Source organism: Diabrotica undecimpunctata, chromosome 2 (genome assembly GCF_040954645.1).
Source record: "Diabrotica undecimpunctata isolate CICGRU chromosome 2, icDiaUnde3, whole genome shotgun sequence".
NCBI lineage: Eukaryota > Metazoa > Arthropoda > Insecta > Coleoptera > Chrysomelidae > Diabrotica > Diabrotica undecimpunctata.
Window position 1 is genome coordinate 43,196,836 of NC_092804.1, and position 21,818 is coordinate 43,218,653.

Below are 21,818 nucleotides of genomic sequence, written 5' to 3' on the forward strand. Positions count from 1 at the left end.
CTAATACTGCTTTCTTTCCAAGCTACAATATTTTACTTAAAAAAAAAAAACAAAATATTTTTGAAGCTTTTTTCAATATATTGATTTTTTATTTATTTGCTACATTTCCCGAAAGAGAAAACTGTGGCTTGGAGAACAACTAGTTAAATTATCTAAAATAAATATTTAGATGCTACTATATCGAATAAAACCATGTTTCCGTTATATCTTATTAGTAATCACCCGATCTCCACGAAATTCTCAGCCCATGGAAAATATACGAACTTTTTGAAAAAAAATTATTTTGACTTTCAGAAAATGATATATTTATACAGATAATTTCAGACATACTTTCCAATACGAAAATTAAGATATTAAAAATAATAAGTTTGTTTTTCGGAAATACAATTCTAGGATGTATGTTATAAAATGATACACCATCGGTAGATGCTACGTGAAAATAGTTTGTGTGTTTAATTTTGTCTTGTTAGATTTTGTTTGTGATTCGGGCTAGCTATATCCTGCTAGCAGATGTAACAAGAAGTGTTACCTCGAGTCACGTCGTCGTGCGATAGCATCTTAGTAACTAAACAAAGCTAGTAGTATTGTTCTAACTAATCATACTAACATAAAAACACTATTGCTACGTTTGCACTTACATTTTTCGTATCACCATAAAGCAAAAGTGATTACAGATACTCCTAATCGATATTACCATTTACTGCATTATTTTTTATAGTAGACATGAATTTGAATCCACATTTTTTTCTCTAATTATACGTAAAAGAAATAATGATATAGATTTGTATATAAATTTAATATTTTATGCACTACTTTCCTATTAGTTTATTGACAACATCTATGGCCTCACTCATCTTGCAAGATTGTCACGTTTGAAGAACGATGTTACATTTTTATTTTTTTATATTATTATTTTTTCTATTGCTGCCAAATAATTAACAGTACTCATTAACTTTTTTTACATTTTTTCTGGTTTGAATATTATTTATATTTAATATTTAAATATATCATTGACAATTTTCTCTTAATCATGTTCTATATCTCAGTTTTCCAGTTGGGATCGCCGATCTTCTGGTATCTTGTGTTACCAATTCTATCCACCTTGGTCTACTCCATGTTCTTATTTTCACTTATTATGTCATCATTATTGAATGTTATATAGTTAGGTCTAATCTGTTCTTATTTTCTATACACCTTGGTCTACACCATGTTCTTATTTCCACTTATTATGTTATTATGTCATCATTATTGAATGTTATACAGCTTTGTCTACTCTGTTTTCACTTGTTATGCAGTTGAAATTCTTTTATCATACTACAATGTTGGGCCTGGTGTCCTACCCACTGTAGTTTTGAAATTGAAATTCATATCTGTTTTTCTATATTTCGTTTACAAAAACCGCTTCAAACATTTGTAATAGTATATTTATTTCAAAGATCCTTAACTTTAATTTCTATTCTAATGAAAGCCACTTGCCTTAAAGTAAATTTAATGTATATTGTATATATTTAATAATTGGACAATAGCTTTTATAGTAAAGTAACCCTAACACATATGTGTATGTATTTTAGCAGTCTCCGTCGCCCAATTTCAAACAATTTACCTCAGCAAAACTGGAATTATCAAGATCACGTTCTAATTCAGAATCCGAGGAAATATCAACAGCAAACACCGTAAGAAATTTCTCCTGCAGAGATCAAGATCTGCCCGATCTGATAAGCACTTCTCCAGTATCAAAATCCAAGCTACGGGCGGAGAAAGAAAGACCTCGGTCGTGTGTAGAGAGCAGTGGAACTCATCCGAGCTTTAAATTAGGGGAAGACATAAATGATATAGCAAAGAAACGCTGGTCAGGTATCTCTTTGACCTCTAAACTCTACCAAGCTTACGACAGACTAGCCAAAGAGGATGAAGATTATACAGATAGCTTAGAAAATCCTCGAAATGATAAGAGCGATGAATCAAATTCACAAGAAAATGTTCCTCCCTTGCACGATGACCAGGAACCTGAGTCATTGGATTCCAACTTTTCTGATGAAAAGCCCATAAATGGCAAAAGGTAAATATTATCACTATATCAACAGATTTATATATATTTATATACATGCTTGTTTACCTTATTCTTCTTATCCAACTATGTCATGTTTTTCAGATTTAAGAAACTGCAACAACGTTGGGAAATGCTAAGCGGGCAGAATTCAACAGAATCTCCACCAACATCGCCAACACATGTGACAAAATCAAAAATTCCCCGACCTATCACTTCCCCTATCAAACCCTCTGGAATACCAATACCTGTGAGTACTGCAAAGACTGTGAAAAAAGTTACCACGCCGCCAGGTGGGAAAGTTATGCATTGCAAATCTTTACCGAATGTTAAAAGCTCACCGATGAAAAGAAACGTGCCCAATGCAAGGTAAATATTTAAGTATATATTATTTTCCGTATGGCTTCTAATATAGCTAAATTATAGGGTATATTTTACAATAATGTTAACCAATTAAGATTGCTAAGTGCTCAATATGGTTCTTAAACTATTTTATTGTGCTATTTTTATATTATCCACTTAATACTGTAATAGTCTCCTCTCATACCGCTAATAGGTGGTATGATATTTCTTGTTACTAAGGCCTAGACTAATGCCACATGGCAGGAACTTTAAAATACACCCGGTTTAGGGTCAGGGTTTTTAAAGTATCTGCTAATGGTGCATTCACGAAACAAACTCAATTTGTTAAATTGATATATATATTAGAAAGATCTTTTATATTGGTCTTATTATTGATAGATTTTTGATCTTTTTATGTGAATCATCTCCAATATATACATAAAAATCCACATATGCACATAAAGATTCCGGAGGTAAGAAGGTTTTTGACTTAATTTCAATAGAATCTTTTTTTGGCGCTACTGTTCTGTATTATGTATGATGTGTTTTGCCTGTTGCTTTAATTTTGTAGTCATCACTTAATTATCTTATAATAAGGATCTTGGCAACTACTTGTATACGCGATGAGTGATGATGTTGTAGAGTGCTTCAACTAACTGTCTGTGTTGATTTGTCTAAAATAAACGGTATGCTCTAAAGAGACGTCCTTGTTGTGTGAATTAGATATCGTTGTGGATAGAGTTTATAAAAATAACAGTAGAAAAAAGATGTGAAGTTTTACAACAGACTCAACACCATATTGTATCAAAAGGGCTGATTTATTTACAATGGGTAAATGTACAAGCAAACTGACGATGTAGCTATGAGTTCTGCGCTATTTTAGATAATACCAAAAAGATATATATCAGATGTACTTACAATCTGATCATACTGATCGAACTTCCCAAATTTCAACACTTAATCACGTAACACATTTAATAAATTATTTTCTTTTAAAGGGCGAGCAGAATGGACCAACTGGACCATCCGCATGATGCAGTGAGACACCCCCAAAGACCCAGTAGTTTACCTTACAACAAGCCCACACAAGCAAATGGAAAAACGTCCAAAATAACACCACCCAGACGTGCAGCGTCAAGTTCATTAAGCAGAAAACCACTTACTCAGTCAACACCGAAGTAAGTATTAAATTAATTATTAAAAAAATAACATTTTGTGTCGAAAATCAGGCAACTCTCTGGATTTTAATTAAAAAATACTTTATATAAAGTATATACTATAAATATTCGCATAAACAATGTCTAAATCCAAGGAACACAAATTTGTCCTTAGTATATCCATGCATTTTAGTTGTATTTTCAAAAGTGATCTACCATTATAATGTCCGATGAGTTACCAATGAATTCATTGTAATTTCAGTGTAATATAACCAATTAATCAAACATTATTTAAAGGCAACTAATTTAATTAAAATTCTTAATATAACAATGAATTTAAAGCATGAAAATCTATACAAAATATGTTTCTAATAATCCGTATTTTCTCCAGTGGCATTAATTGCAACTTGACACCATACTGTTCTTACGTAAAATTAAATTATCAATTTTGTTTTGAAGTTATATTTCAATTTTGTTTAAGAAGATCTTGAACATCTTAGCGACTTTGGCCATTCTTCAAATGAGAAGCGATCTTAATCTCTCTTGGCGACCAGGATCTCTAAAGACTTTCCCTTTTTTTTAAATTAGGATAGAGACAAAACCTAGTTTCTTGTCTATACTTGTAAGTCCTAATGCACATTACCTGTACCTATCTTAATCTTAATCTATGACTTTCATGACGAAACGTGAGAACCCTCTTGATACAGGGGTCTCACTATCAAATGACATGACAAGTAGTGTCCCTGGTACTGCCTAATTTCAGACGAAGAAGTAGAAATGGTAACTCGCAGTGTATGGGCAGTGGGCGTCTGAGGTGTAGGTCAGCATCATGTAGTCTATTTCTTACAGTTTGGTCACAATTCATACAATATTTCTAAATTCCTACAGATTATTCCTACAGAGTACAATAACTCATAAAGGAGTGTAATTATTGATTGATTAATTTTGATGGCATCTTTACCTTTATTTTTATGTTGAAAAACTAGAAATAATAATCGTGTTCCTTACACCTTTTTTATGTGTTTAATTTAATATCACCTGGCATTACTTTTTTAATTAGGTATGTTTCATGTCAGTTTAGCATACTGCATATAATATTCTTATTAGTTTTGGAAAATTAAATTAAATACACAAATAAGTAAACCATTTAGTAGCAATTTGACCTATTTTAAGTGATATTATGTTATATAATTTATGTGAAAAACATAAGATGTTGTCAAACTTAATAGCTCAACAGGCTGGCGGACTTACTTCATTGTGAGTAGTAAAGAGGGTACTAATTATTGTCACACGCCAGAAAGAAACGTTTCAAACCTCCTAGTTTAAATTGAAAAGTTACTTTGCGCTTCCGAATTAAAATTTACGATGTTTATGGTGATACTTGTTCATTATTTGTCCCTACATACGTTGATATTGGTTAAAATTAAATTACTTATCGAAGAAAGACTAAAAGAATGGCCGTTCTATGACGTTTTATAGTTGTGCTAGCTAACGGTTGGTGTCCAAATTAAAGGTGCAAAAATTAATTAACTAATTTAAAAATTTATTAATTTTAAAACTGTACCTATGCATTTTCGACACAATATGTTATTTTTATTACACTTTTATATGATCTGTAGAGCTCTTTTTAGCTCGAACTATAATTTTCCACAATTAAAATTTCTTTTACGATTAGGTTGACAGTAATAATAGATCCGTCTTATATGGACAATCCTTGTCCTTTGCAAAAATTTTTTGGCGGTTTCTATAGCCCCTGAGTGAGTAGAGAATGAAATCATTTTCGGCATTCTAAAATTAACATTTCATTTAGATTAAGTATCTAAGCATCTGTTTGCTCTTGTTGCAGAATAATAACCAATCATCGTGCTTTGTGTGGCGTAAAACTCAAATAATGCCTATTTCTATTACTAAAATCCATTTTTATTGATGAACTAGTTTTTTTATTTTAAATATGAGTATATATATATATATATATATATATATATATATATATATATATATATATACTATTTAAGAAAGTACGCCTGTGTTTAAATTGATAAACAACCGCGTTATGACGTCATTTCAGCCTTACAGTCTCATAAAAAGTCCAACAAACCTCTCTTAGCCCTTTGTCACTCAAGTGGTAAGAGTACAAAGATGCCATATACTTTAATGGCCATAAATGAAAATAATTTATTAATATTGTTTTCTGTCGTTTGCGGTTTATCAATGTATGTACTGTCTTAGATACATACAAGTAGATGGCACCTTTGTACGCTTAAAACTTGAGCGAAAATGGCAGCTTGGTATGCTTACCACTTGAGTGAAAATAGTTAGAAGAGGTTTGTTTGTCTTTTGTGTTTGATTTGGTATTCAGCCCCCACGTCTGATGAGCTTGGGTAGGCCGAAAGACGTCATATAGTTTTAGAGAATATAGACTACATATTATTGAAGAATATATGAAGAAGACTTAAAAGGTGCTGTATATTATGTAAATGGACAACACCATTCATACAAATAATCAAAGCATAAGGATAGAAAATATGAGTAGGTTCGAGAAAAAGAAGTCTAGAAATTATGGAAAAAATGCACTAAAAAGTTTAATAAACACTGAAAGCTGTGGCTTAATCGGTAAAAAGTCTCATAATTAACAAAAGGAGGAGTGATATAATAAAGGAAATTTTACAACATAGTAAAATGAAATGTTAAATTTTAATATACAGGCTCGGAATTCGAAGAAATGGATATTTTTTTCAATGTTACTAAAAAACTAGCAACTAACAGAAAGTTAACATTCTCGACTAAAGATTTAGTTAAATAATAAAACAATTCTAAAAAAAATTTCAAATGGTAAAGATTACTGAAGATTATCAAAGTTTTGTGATCGATAACAGCAGTAGTCATGCTGAAAATATGAACTGTCATTTTATTTATCATTATTTAGGAATAGAGGCTTAAAGAGATGAAATTGACACTAAGCTTACAGTGTTGCAAAATCTATCGGTCGTATATTAATTTCTTAGAGTGCCGATCCTGTATATATATAAATATGGGTATTGTAAACTAAAGTTATTATATACCTACTTTCACGATTTGAGCTAGAATTTAACGCTACATAAATTATAAATCAATAACAAATCAGTGGTGTGATGAATTTTAGTTTGTAAAATGAACATAAAAAAGTAACTTATTAAAATTTACATTTTAGTTTCCTTGTTAAATACTTTTTAGATGATACTATATTTATTTAATATTTACAAAAATATTGATTGACAAGACAACCATTTCGACATAGCGTCGATAAACTAATATTTATATTTTATGTTATTTAAGTATTTATCTCAATCTTTTTGCTTGTTGACGAAGAGAAATGCTCTAATCATTGCATTAAAGACTTATTCCAACTGTCTTCTTTATATCAACAATTTACAATCTGGGAAATTAGCTCATATCATAGAATAAGAAACAATTCTTATTCTGTGCTCATACCTAGTGTCATAAAGTATCAATTAATAAGTATTTATAGGCTACAAGCCCATGGGAGATTTTTGATGGGTCATTTGACCCAGCATGAATCACATATACTACAATGTGTAATAACGACTATGCCGTAAGGCCGTGCAAAAATATTGGTATAGCCCGGTTACAGATAATTGAGAAATTTAAAGAGATAGACCAATTGGTGTAAAAATGGTACGGAACAAAATATCCATGTGCTTAGATCAAATGACATCTGTTTTAATAGTTCCTCTTTAATATTTTGCCTTGTTACAGGATAGTATTCAGAAAAACGCAAAAATAATTACTGTAAAATATAATTTTATTAGGTACAATTATAAATATCTTATATTTAAATAATTATACGTGTTAGGTCCATTTAATCAAAATAATGTTTTTATCTTTAGTCACAATAATGCTTTTATTTACGCTACTGCTAAAATTTGACGATGTAAGCCCCTTTTTATACCTATCAATAAAAGTTTATGAGTTTATTACTCGATTGTCGGGTTCTTGTCACAGCCCTGCTGTGCTGACCAAGGTTCTTAAATTTCCACGAAATTCTGAACGACCGATAACAAGACTGATGTGACTTTCGGTATCGTTACGTTATTTATTAGTGACGATTTCGCTATCAGAAAAATATTAAGTACCTAAATAAAAATGTGGCGTCCATGGGAGAATAGTGCATTAGAAATTGTTGAGAATAATGAAGTAGAAATTGTTGAAGAAAATGAGGAAATTCTACGACCAAATAATCCTGAAAATGTTGCTGGACCAAGTAGAGGAACTATTAAAAAGCCAGAAAAAAAAACATTTATCGAAAGACGCTAAAGAAATTGTGTTTAATGGATTATGTGAAGAATTGGAACGGCACGAGAGTGTTTTAAAAACTGCGGCTTTAACAAAAGTTTCATTTACTACTGTATATCGAATTATAAAGGAGGGCATTACAAATAGACAAAAAAGGAGCGACTTTGGACTACATCGATCTATTGAGCAACATCTTTTAGGTCCCATTTCAGAAACCATTTATGATAAATTTGCAGGTAATATTATACCCACACTTAACCAAATTTTAGTTGAATTAAAATCTAAAAATATTATTAATTGCTGTAAATCAACTTTAAGAAAATTGTTACTATCAAATGGTTTTAAATATAAAACAATCAATAAACGACATACTATAATGGAAAGTGTCCGTTTAATAAAATGGCATAATGAATATTTGGAAAAGATAACCGAGTACAGAAATAGCGGAAGAAAAATTTATTACTTAGATGAAACGTGGTTTGACACACTAACGAAACAATTGGCTAAGGTTGGAGTAATGACAATATAAAGTGAAAAAATTAATGTACCAGTTTCCAGGGGAAACGAATATACATTTTACATTGTGGAGGGGAAGACGGTTGGGCAACCGATGGCTTACTATTAAGTGCAAAAGACATTAAAGACAATTGTTTGGATTATCATCAAGATATTACGGGTGAACTTTTCGAATCGTGGTTTAAAAATAACTTATTACCAAATTTAGCAGACAACAGTGTTATTGTTTTAGATAATGCATCCTATCATTCTAGACAACTTAAAAAAATTCCGAATAAATACTTTAGAAAGGATGAATTGCAAGATTTTTTATTATCACAAGATTTATATTTTGAAGATTGGTACACTAAAGACCAATTAGTAGAGGTACTTATTACAAAATTATTTGTACAGGAATATATTATTGATGATGCAGCAAGTAAAAATTGACATACAACTTTAAGACTACTACCATATTACTACGTTTTAAATCCAATAGAGTTGTTATGGTCTCGACTGAAATATAATGTGAGACAAAAAAATGTCTCACTGTCGTGACTTCAATAGATTCTGAATTTAAAAATATATCGGAGGATAACTGGAAGAAAGCAATTGAGCACGTAAAAAATATCGAAAAAGAATATCTTAAAAACATTCCTGTTCTAAATAAAATTATTATCAATGTGGAGAACAGTGATTCAGAGAAAGAAAGTGACGAAGTGTAATGCCAAGACAACTTTCTCTCAATACCGAGTTTACCCGAAATATTTTATTACATAATCAGGTGTAGGGATTATCGACATTATGTTCAACACCAAACTACTGCTTAAATTTTTCAAGAAAAACGTGGACTTATTATTTAGAATTATTATGAAAACTTCACTTATTGTTGCAATATTTATATCTTTGAAAATAAGTTCTTAAAAGAAAATAATAATGTAAGTAAGTGTTGACTAGATAAACTTTTAATTTTTACTTTAAGGTTTTATAAATTATTTAAATATATATTTTTTTATCTTTCACTACCTACCGTTTGCTCAATTATTAATTAGTTTTTATATACAAACCAATTATTTTTTAAACATTTTATAGAAAATGCATTGCAGAAATATGATCAAAGTAATTTAAACTGACACAAAATCATCAAGAAATAAAATTAAGCTTTGTGTATAACAATACAAATTTATAGAACCAATTTCTTATAAAATATACCATATTATGTTTCATGTAGGTCGGTACTATCCTGTTCTTCACCAGTCATATAGCGCTGCTTATCGCATTTTTTCTCAAATAAATATAACCGACCTATACCAATTTTAGGAAATTTGACACGGTACGGCATTCATACACAAAGTTTCAGATCGGTGTATAGAATAATTTTTTTTGCAACGCTGGAACAGGGATGAGAAATCTAAGGTGCAAGCAATCCTTAATTTCAACTCCCATGCTTTGAGTATCGATAAGACTTGGCGGCCTAGTTTCTTAAGTTGTTATTACATATTGTAGTATTGATTTGAATGACTACCATACATCTATTTAGAGCAGCTGTCAACAAAGTTGTATGGACCAATATGATTGCCAACATCCACAGAGGATAGGCACCAAAAGAAGAAGAAGTATTGATTTATATGTGATTCATGTTCTATCAAATTACCCCTTAAAAATGTCCCATGGACTTGTAGTCTGTTATCGTGATACTATTTCTTTTTGTTATTGTTACTGAAAACCTAATAAATGGGCAAACTTAGAAATAAAATATCTTCTTTTGACATATAAGAGTTTTAGATAAAGGATGCGCATTTCCCAGATTACATTCTTTAAACATCTTAAAAGTGTATCAATTATATATTCAAACTATGTTATAGGGTTGTGCGAACGATAAGTCATCGATTACCGTCAGAAAGCGGGCATCTCTCTTACAATGAAGGTGAGAGACTTCGCGTAGTCTTGGAAGTCGACGAGAAATGGCTGTTGTGTTGCAGAGGCACTCAAAAAGGACTGGTGCCCAAATCGGCGGTTATTGCGGACAAGGGACGTTTCTGATTGTAAATAAATCATAAGTAGATTAAATAATGCTGAGTTGTAAATTTTTATACAGACTGCACTTGTAACGTAAGACTAACTGCGATCGGCGAGTTGTTAAGAAGATTTATAAAGGATGCTACTGCTTTCGCAAGTGTGTAGAGAAGACAGGTGAACGTGGTTCTAGGTCAAAGCTTGTTAAAGTGAAATAAGGAAAAGAATCTTTATACTTATATGTTAAACTTTACACGTAGTTTTATTTATTAAAAAAAAGTATTATACAATCTAATGTGATCATAAATTATTTTAAAGATATTTTGATTTTTTATATTTAATTATTATCTAGTATACTTTATCATAGGTTTTTCTTTAAGTTTCATTTATTAATTATAATTTATAGATACTCTAAACTTTTTTTGTCTTTTTGAATTTTTATTTTTAATTTATCTTGCAGAGATAAGGCATCTTGTTTAGGATTATATTATTTTGAATTATTTGCAAATGTTTTCCAAATAAGTATCCTTAAATAGTGGACATTATCTGATATTATGAAATATTTATAAAATACACAAAACAATTTTTATTAAACACTGCGTTAAATCTTTATTAATTAGGTAGTAATTGGCTATTTACTATATGCATTTAAACTATTTATAGAATTGATGGTTACTTAATGGAAATTTATGTCAAATAATATAACATAAAATATAAAACAAAATGTTGTTTTCAAACTTCACAGAATATAAGTCAACTTGACTGAATCATCAGCTTCCTCAGAAAGATGAATATTTTAAACTATGTTTGTGAGTTAACAATCTGCATAACTAACCGAAGATTTTATTACTATTTTTACGTAATTAAATACCTGTTAGAGATAGTAACGCTAACCTCCTGATATCTATATGTTCGTTGAGAATTGAATTTGTACCTCTAATAAATTAGATTTAAATGAGATTTGTCCAAAATACTACAAATGAACAGTCTTGAAAATATAGACTTAATTTTCAACGAACAAATAGATATCGCTAGGTCAGTATTACTAAACTAAATTCATTCTCAAGTTACCGATGAAATAAACAGAAGTCACCGCGTGATATTCCAGTCTGAATGTCACGTACCGTTCGCGTCATAAAAAACTGGTACACTTCCCGTCATATAAAACTGGTACACTTTTTTTTCCCAATGTAAACCTGGGTTCAGACTGGATACAGTGGTTCGTGAATTAATTCGCTGTTGCCATCACAGATAACGGAATTGCACTAAATCTAATTAAAAAAAATAAAGGTATTATTAGATAGGTATTATTTTTATCATTAACAACAAAAAACCGTATTTAATAAATTTAATAACCAGAGATAGGGTTCAGCTAATATCCAAAATATTTGAAGGATTTTTAAACCTGGATTATTGGCACAGGGAACATTGGAATGCATCTACTGTACCTAATTTTTTACTTCAATTACCTACCGAACACGAACTGTATTTTGTATCAATAAGTTTAGTCACAAGCCAACTACCAAGATTAATTTATTATTTATTATATGAACGATAACATTAACAAAAACTAACATTATACTTTATCCTACGTAGATTATAAAGTGACAGTTACAATCCAATACCTCACTGTAATGTTTAAAGTTATGTCTAGATTGATTTTATCTATCACTATATTTGAATTGAAATATTTTCATAAATTATAATAAAACACAAATCAAGGTATGAGTACTTAATTGAGATAATGAAAAATTACAAAATTAATATGAGAATTTTTTAGGATGCATGTTTAAACAAATTTAATGTGACTGACTGATCGAGAATGCTCGATGTTTTAGTTTTTAGAATACTCAAAACTGGCGGTCTGTCACACAGCCCTGCTTTTAGCTGATTTCATATAATATTTTCGTTGAACTGGCAACAGTGCCCTAGAAATTAGAATGACACATGTGACAAGATCAACTTACACTACTTGAAAAACATGATTTTCGGTAATAAGAGTTGTACCAGTTTTTTATGACGCGAACGGTACAACTCTTGTAACAAAAAATCGTGTTTTTTAAGTTGTGTACGTTGATCTTGTCACATGTGTCATTCTAATTTCTAGGGCACTGTTGCCAGTTCAACGAAAATATTATATGGAACCAGCTAAAAGCAGGGCTGTATGACAGACCGCCAGTTTTGAGTATACTAAAAACTAAAACACTATCGAAGATTGTCTATCAGTCAGTCACATTTATTTAAACATGCATCCTAAAAAATTCTCCTTTACTATTGTAATTTTCCATAATCTCAATTAAGTACCCATACATTGATTTGTGTTTTATTATAATTTATGAAAATATTTCAATTTAAAAATAGTGATAGATAATTAATCTAAACATAACTTTAATTTATTATAATAAAACATTACAGTGATATATTGGATTGTAACAGTCACATTTTGAAAAGCGCTTTTTCGTCCCGGATATTTTATAGTTTATAATACGTAGGAGAAAGTATAATGTTAATTTTTCATATTTATTGTTCTTGTAATAAATAATAATTTAATCTTGGTAGTTTGCCTGTTACTAAACTTATTGACACAAAATACAGTTCGTGTTCGGTAGGTAATTGAAGTATAAAATTACAGTAGATGCATTCCAATGTTCCCTTCAAACATTTTGGATATTAGCTCAACCCTATCTTTGGTTATTAAATTTATTAGATACAGTTTTTTGTTGTTAATGATAAAAATAATACCTATCTAAAAACTTTATACATTTTTGAACGTTATTTTTTATATTTAGATTTTGTGCAATTCCGTTATCTGTGATGGCAACAACGAATTGATTCACGGATCATTGTATCGTGATTGTATCCAGTCTGAACACAGGTTTACATTGGGAAAAAAAAGTGTACCAGTTTTATATGATGGGAAGTGTACGTCTTATCATTGGCCACAAAAGTTATCGAACTATCTTATAAGATATTAATCATGATAATAATATGAATATCTTATAATAATCACATTCAGATTCGAATATCACGCGGTGACATCTGTTTATTCCGGTGGTAACTTCAGAATGAATTTAGTATATCTATAACGGGGAGTTAATTAGATGGAAAGGGTACTAAAATCTTTTTTATTTATACAAAATTGTTCACATACAAAAATAGGCAGTTTAAAATTATCACTTTTATGAGGAATCAGCGGAAGATGTTGACTATATTCAGTGGAAATTAGAAACAGTATTGTATTTTGTTATATTACTAAAGGATAACAATAACAATTTTTGACCTAGAGCTCCCTGACCTTACCTACTTATACATGGTTTGTCAAAGTTGTGGTGCCGATAGTAGCCGTATTACCCTGTATATTCTTAATAGTAACTTGTTATTAGGGGTTAGATTCAAATATTGTTGCTGCTTGTTATTGTGATCATTACTGCTGGCTTTAGATACAAAGTTTCGTTGCCCTTAAGTGATATAGTATTAAAAAATACTAGGTACTTAATATTAGAGGCCATATTTGTATTAAATGGTTTTCACATTTAACATTTAGTTCTAGGTATATTCATGAAATTGTTACATTGATCGATATAGTAGTACAGTAAACTCCAATGATAGTGAGGTTTATGAAAACAGATCAGTCTAAATTGTGTTGTTTCTTGTATATTGTAGATAAAGTGATCGTTTGTCCTGTTAGACTTTTCCGTACTGTATCCTGAAAGATCTTTTATCTATACCCTATATATCTATGTCTGCGATTTTCGAACAGTTTTTCGTTCCTGCTATCAAACCTCTTTCCCTCTTCATCCTCGAAAGTATAATCTGTAACGGAATTAAGTTCCATAATTATCGGATAACTGAGGCTGTTTTGTTTATCTGTTTCCGGTCTATTCTTATAACACGCGAAGCTAGAGAATGGGTTGTCCATAACCGACCATGAAAAACCGTCTTGCTTCTCATTCATCTATGTTTTTTGTATTCATTTTTAAGATTTGTATTATTTAGGCTTTTAGACGAAAACATTGTTGCATAAAAAAAATTATCCTCAAATATTTGTAGATAAAACCGCCGATGTATTTATGGTTTTAACAGTTCTCTTAGCGTCTCTGGCGTATTATGGTGATCATGATCATATTCTAAGCTATTCAATATAAATTTGTGCTGCTAATATTTGATGTAATAACTCTTCTTCTTTTGAACCCCTTATTTCGAATGATTCTAACTTTTTAGTTGATGCATTCATATCTTTATACTTATAAAAGGGTGATATATGCCCCAATGCTAACAAACCTGTTCCTGTTGTATTGTTTTTGGGATTTATCGACCGTGATCTGAAATAATTTCTTCGTAAGTCTCATCTTAGGCAGTCAGAACGAAATAATTGTAGGCCACGGCTTGTAAACCATGAGAGCCTACTCTCATTGCTAAACATTCTTATCGTAGAGACGAATTAGATTTATACAATATTGATTACATTAGTAAGAAACATTATTAGATTGATACAATAAACCTCATCATAGTAGTTACTGTTCTTAATTTTACCGACAATTAAACGGTTTGTTTTCCAATTTTAAAAGTCATTTTGAATGAAATATCATACATTAAACAGCGCTTGAGATTAAACATAGAACCAACGTTGTATGTACCATACAAATCTCCAAGATTTCTTGTTTTAAAATTACAGACAACCAAAAAAATATTTTTATTTAAAATGATTTTTATTCGCTTATTTTCATCCTGGTGGTTGGGTCTTTACTTTTCTACGAAAATATAGTTTTTGTATCGGTGAAAGTGAACACCCTTACTAACAAATGATCCCACCTACCTTTCCGATTTCTTACTCTTGATTTCACTTTGATTCTAATGTAATTTAGGCAATCATTAATATACCCTATCCACTCTCACTTCCTTGCATGCTAATAGATTAGAAACTACATTAGAATTCGATACAAAAGCACCATGTCACAGTCCACTAGAGGTTTAAGTACCATTGAACTTAAACTTTGTTGTGAACTTGCACCTATAGAAAGTTTTAAATTTTTTGCGCACCAGAGCTTCTTGGTGGGCCGAGTATTTTTGGAATACCCAAGGATCCAACCCTAACAGCTCAAATCACCTTTTTGTTTTGAAAAATGGAGAAATTTGTCATGAGAATAACTTATATAATTAATATAATAATAAAAATATGAATTGATACTACTAATTTTTTATACATGCAGTAAGATCATTTATATTTAAGTTATTGCGTGTTTTGCAAAAAACATTAATATTGGTAATTTTTATACGAACTTTCTCCATTTAAAAACCTATTTCACTTACTATTTATGCATTTATATTTCTTAAACATTTTACTTCAATTTTGCCAAATTTTACTTTTTAATTTTTTTAATGAATTAAATATGTAATGTAAAAAAGAAAAAAGTTCATCACTTCATCATAGGCATATTTCTATTACATTCTTGTAACATTTTCTATGAATATACAGTTTAAACTATTGTGATAGAAAAATCTCAAATATTTTGCTTATTCTAACTAGTAAATACTAATCATGAGAAGTATTATAGGAGTATATATTTACACAGTAATGATTGATGTAAAAATTTACCAAATATTTGTGACGGTGGCCTTTTGATTGTAAATTTTCGATATTTGTGTAGTTTGAACTATATTACAGCTTTTGTGGTACAATCAATGACTATAACATTCATAAACTCAAGACGACAGAAAATCCATGTATATTGTGTGAGTTTTATGGTCTTTATTTGTAAACGAAGTTGTAAAAGTCTCCATATGATAAAATTTAAGTCTTATTTTTCAATAAATATGGATAGGTTTTATATATATGGGGAAGACTTATTATATTGTTGTCCTTATTTATTTGTATATATGGATTCGAAGGATGAGATATTAATGTGATGTATATAATCCTTACCAAAGTCCAACTCGAACGATCTGACCGATATTCCGATAAGCTAAGTTCAATTTTTGGGAACAATTCTTTCGTTTTAACCCTCATTTTCAATTCATCATTAGTGGGTGCCATAAACACCTGTTTCCTTTTTTGACCATTTATTGTATAAAATAAATTAAACATTTAGTTTTTAAGTTCCATGTAATGTAAAAGATCCTTGTAGAAATCAACCATAATAATATATGATTATGATCAACTTTTGTTTTTTTTTGCCCGAATATTTTAATTTCAGAATATTTCACTCATACTGTATCACATGTTAAGAGCGCTTACATAGTGCAGTATTGATGTCAGATTAGATAGTACAGTCAGAACGTACTGTAGCGACACAAACACATTTCCCTTGGAGACGGGTATTAGGCGACTCCTACAGTTAAAGAATGTGCTATTCTTTGATGACAAACCAAAGGAAACAAAATAACAGTTCATCGAAAACCTAAGGCAAGCCTACAGAAGATGTCCCAGAAATGACATTAGGATTGTATTTGGTGAAATGAATGCAAGAATAGGAAGAGAGCGAGTTTTCATGCTCACGACAGGAAAGCATAGCCTACACAACATCAGTAGCGGTAATGAATTACGACTGATAAACTTACAAGCAGCACTAAATATGATAGTCGCTAGCACCTATCTTGAACACAAGAACATACACAAAGTAACCTGGACCTCTCCAGGTGGAAGAACAACGAGTCAGATCACATCTTAATAGATTCAAGGCATGGAACAGACGTAATAAACTGCAAAAGTTTAAAGGCACAAACATAGACTTAGATCATTGCCTAGTGATGTAAACATTGAGGGCTAGAATTTCAAACACCAGTAAAGAAAATAAAATGGATGGAAAACAATGAAATGTGCAAAAGCTGAGAGATGCGACAATTGCAGAACAGTACTCGGAAAACATCACCAACAGGCTAATGAATCAAAATGTAAATAAAGAGGGCCAGACAAATATAGACTCCTACTGGACCAGAATAAGGGAAGACATTGAAGCAGCAGCGAATGATGAAATAGGAACAGAAATATGTGCCCGAAAAAATCATTGGTTTGAAAAATAAAAAAAAGTGAAGCCTACAGAAAGATGCTTACCCGATGAACTAGAACAACTGTAGAGAATTACCAAACAAAGACAAGAGGAGAAAAGAGGATATACAAAAGAAAAAAACGAAACCACTTAAATAAGGAACTTAAATATATAGAAAACCTCAACAGAGGGAAGGGGTTCAGAGCATTCTATAATAAAGTTAACATCAACAGAAAAGAATTCAAGGTACAAGACAATGCAGAAGTCAGAATGTCGACCTATTAACAACACGGAAAGATATTGAATATATGCGCGGAATACTTTAACCAGGCAATTAATATAGAGCAGGAAGAAGAAAACCTGGAAGACGAAAGAGATGAGGTAAGTGGAACAGACGAGAGGAAAGAGGAACCCCCACGATTCTTGGAAATTAAAGATGCAGTTAAAAAACTATCCAGAAACAAATCACCCGGAATAGATAATCTCCCAGCTGAACTATATAAAGAAGGTGGCCACGATACCATAATTGCATTACAGCAGTTTATAAAAGAAATATGGACACAGAAATCCCTCCCCAATGATTGGAACATTGAAATACTTTGCACCATTCACAAAAAAAGAGATATCTTTGAATGCTCTAAGCATAGAAGAATTATGCTTCTAAATGCAGCGTATAAAATATTGTCCACAGTATTATGTCACCGTATGGCACCACATGCAGAACGGATAGTAGGAAAATACCAGGCTGGTTTCAGAAGTGGTAAATCGACAATTCATCAAATTGTAACCCTGAAACAAATTTTTAGAAAAAAGCATTGGAATATGGCTTTGATACTCATCACATATTTATAGACTACAAAGCAGCCTGCGACTCTGTGAATAGAAGAGAAATGTTCAAAGCAATGAAAGAGCTAGGGGATACCAAACCAGTTGGTAAATTTAACAAAACTAACTCTTGAAAACGTTGAGTGTAGAGTACGAATTCAGGGGAAACTATCTGAACCTTTTAAAAACAAATAACGGGCTGCGCCAGGGAGACCCTCTCTGCAAATGTATACTGTATACTGTTCAATCTGGCTCTGGAAAAAGTAATACGTATGCCACAAATCACAATCATTAGTTCAATATATAATAAGTCAGTGCAAATCCTTGCCTATGCTGATGATATCAATATTTTTTTAATCAAATAAAAGGCAGATATCGAGCACAGTTTTTATTAAATCTTGCCCAAGTACTTTCGATCCTAGAGCATCTTCAGGGGCATTTCGTCAAATTTGGGCTATCCAACAATATATGGAGAATGTCATAAACATTAAATGATACATTAACACAACACGACACAAGGACAAACACATTGAAAATTATAAAAATCGACGAAGCTACATATTGGGTGACATTAGGAGAGAGAATGGCTTCTGGTCTTAACGGAAATGTTAAAGTGACCAATATCAATATTTTTGGTAGAACTGAAAACGCTATACGAGAGGCATATGTAGCATTAAAAGAATCAGCTACAAAAATGGGTGTGATAATAAACACCAACAAAACGAAGTATATGAAAATAAGCACGCAACCAAAAATCCTACGACCGCTTGTTATAGAAAACGATGTCATCGAAGCAGTGAACTAATTTGTATACCTGGGAGCGCTCCTTAAAACTGAAAATAATACTACCGCAGAGATAAACCGCTGAATTTGCACGGTTAACAGATGCTATTTTGGCTCAATCTCCTTAAATCCACAATTATAAAGAGAAATACAAAATAAAACTCTACAAAACAATAATACGCCCAGTCCTAACCTATGGTTCAGAGACCTGGACTCTAACAAAAAGTAATGAAAACATATTAGGATATTTCGAAAGAAAAGTACTAAGGAGAATCTATGGAGCAGTGAATGACAATGGAATGTGGAGAAGACGATACAACTTCGAACTTTATAGAATATACCAGGAACCAGATATGGTAAAACATATTAAGATAAGACGTCTGAGGTGGATAGAGCATGTAATGCGGATAGAGCAAAATGATCCAGCTAGAAAAACGCTCCTTGATAGACCTATTGGTCAGAGAAGAAGAGGAAGATTTAGAACAAGGATAATTGATATCATCGATGAAGACAATGAGACATATGGAAATACGTGCTTGGCGAAGGAAGGCGATGGATAGGGACGACTGGAGAGAAATTCTTGAGGCTAGGACCCACGCAGCTAATGATGACATCTTTCCTACTCACCGCTTTCTTGCAGACTGCTATGAGAAACAATAATTGGGAAAATGTTGGATTTTTTTTGAACAACTTGAGGTTTGCACACGATATAATCCTTATTGTTTCAAGACCTTCAGAGCTCTTGTGCAGGAGTTGGCCTTAAAATTAACTCAACTTTTCTAAAACAGTATACATGACCAACCTTCTACTGGACAAAATCATTTCAACGTATGGCACGCAAATAAAACAAGTGTGTTCGTATCTGGACCACGAGATTAAATTAGGAAGAGACAACCAAACAACAGAGTTAAACAGGAGAATAGGTCTAACATGGGCAGCTTACAACTGAGATTAGATCTTAGATCAGACCTATGTGCATGAAAAGGAAGCTCTTTGGCCAGTGTGTGCTTTTGATTCTAACGTATGAAGCATAAACACTGGCTCTTACTATAAAAGTAATAAATAAAATACAACTGGCACAGAGAGCGATGGAGAGGTCAATGCTGAATATATCACTCAGAGACAGATTTTCAAATTAAATAGGAAAAACTGGTTTTATGGACGTACTTAAAATAATTACAACGCTGAAATGGAACTGGACAGGCCATGTTGCCAGAGTCAAAGATGAAAGATGGACCAACAAAATTTTATGAGTGGAGACCTAGCCACGACGCGTATTGTTATCGAGGACCACCAACAAGATGGTCGGACCACAACTGGATTTAAAGTGCTCAGGACTGGAAGCAATGGAACTATTTACGGGGGGCCTATGTTCAGCAGTGTAGTTAAAACGGCTATGACTGTGCCGTATTCAAAGCATTAATGAAGAATTTTAAAAAAGTCGACAATATTTAAAAGCATGGCGTATAATGCAATTATAAGGTAGGGCCCAACCGCAACTGCAAGGAAATTAAAACAAAAAAAGAGCTCTGAAGGAGGTCATATGTGGAGGAGAATCCTACATATCGCCACCAATAAAAAACAGGAAATAGCGAATATCCCCCCCCTTTCCTACTAGGAAGGCCAAGATTACTACTACCATCAGCATACGAAACATACGTCTGGAATATTTCACCACAGAAAGAAAAACTGAAAACGGCTACCGAAAGAATCAACGTAGATAAATTCCCGGGCCCGGATGGTGTACCTCCGAGGTGCTCAAAATATTAGAGAAAAACTAGAAGCCTAAATAAACGAGTTACTCGACGAACAGAATTTTCCAATAGACTTGAAGAAAGAAAAGCTAATACTCCTTTGTAATCCAGGGGGGCCACCGGATGAAACCAATTCTTTCAGAGCAATCTGTCAAATTGCTTAGAAAAATTCTAGAAACGCTGATAAAGAATCGCCTAGAAGATGCGCTGCAACCTGGAACGATTACAAATCATTGCAGGTAATCAATACGAATTCCGGAAGAATATATGGACAATAGATGCGGACAAGTTAATATCCGACACAACCAAAAATCGAGGTAAACCTGGATCATTCTTGTTATTTAAAAATCCTTTATAAAACGTATATGAATAAAAAGACACTTTTGGGCTACATCACAGAACGTTTTCGGACTAAAAAGTCCATAATCAATGTATTACCAAGTGTAAATGAGTCAAGCCACTAAATATTTGGGTGAAAACTCTCAAAATGGTACAAAATATATTATGTGTTACATTTTTGTAGAAAAAGATGGTGTGATGTTAAAGTTTTTAACAGATATCCTAAATGGCAACGTAAGACTCTCAATAGGGGTTGCTGCTGACCCTAAGACAATGTCTGAATAGATGGCAACTGCATGGCCGGGTCTCGCAAAGATCTGTATTAAGGCCAACTCTATGGAACATACTATATAACGGGGTACTAGAAATCGATTACAGTCGAAACGTGACTCGCGTATGTGGATGTTCTATAAGGAATTAGGATAGCAACTTTACATAAAATAGGATTAGAACATGATATGGTATTTATTTCTGTTTAGGGTTTTTTATTATACTCTTCAAGGTTTGTGGATATTGATGTTCTATCTTAGGAACGTACAAAGGTCATCCTAGTCGACTTAAGTTGGCTTTCTATACCCTATTCATTTTACAAATTCCCAATCGTCAATAGAACCACGTGTAAACGAAATTTAATCATTATATCACAATTAAACTAAACTCTAAAAAATAACACGACCAGTAAATAACTTAAAAATAACTACAACATAAATATAACACAATATATTATCTTAAAAATCAACACGATACTATTTGAATTTAAAATGCCGGCAAGTTGGGATCT

General features: G+C 31.8%; 1 protein-coding gene across 9 annotated transcripts in view; it reads left to right on the top strand.

The window, feature by feature from the left end:
• The window catches only part of LOC140434462 (uncharacterized), a 271,759-nt gene extending 255,251 nt beyond the window's left edge, over positions 1 to 16,508 (top strand). For 7 of the 9 annotated variants that reach the window (XM_072522754.1, XM_072522752.1, XM_072522748.1 and 4 more), the window contains 4 exons: positions 1,572 to 2,059; positions 2,153 to 2,416; positions 3,388 to 3,567; positions 10,200 to 16,508. In XM_072522754.1, coding sequence (XP_072378855.1) covers positions 1,572 to 2,059; positions 2,153 to 2,416; positions 3,388 to 3,567; positions 10,200 to 10,377 — 1,110 coding nt within the window. In that variant the 3' untranslated portion in view covers positions 10,378 to 16,508. Of the gene's footprint in view, positions 1 to 1,571; positions 2,060 to 2,152; positions 2,417 to 3,387; positions 3,568 to 5,221; positions 5,304 to 10,199 lie in introns of all 9 variants that reach the window. The other 2 variants (XM_072522751.1, XM_072522749.1) reach the window with 2 other exon arrangements.
• Positions 16,509 to 21,818: the final 5,310 nt, after the last annotated feature.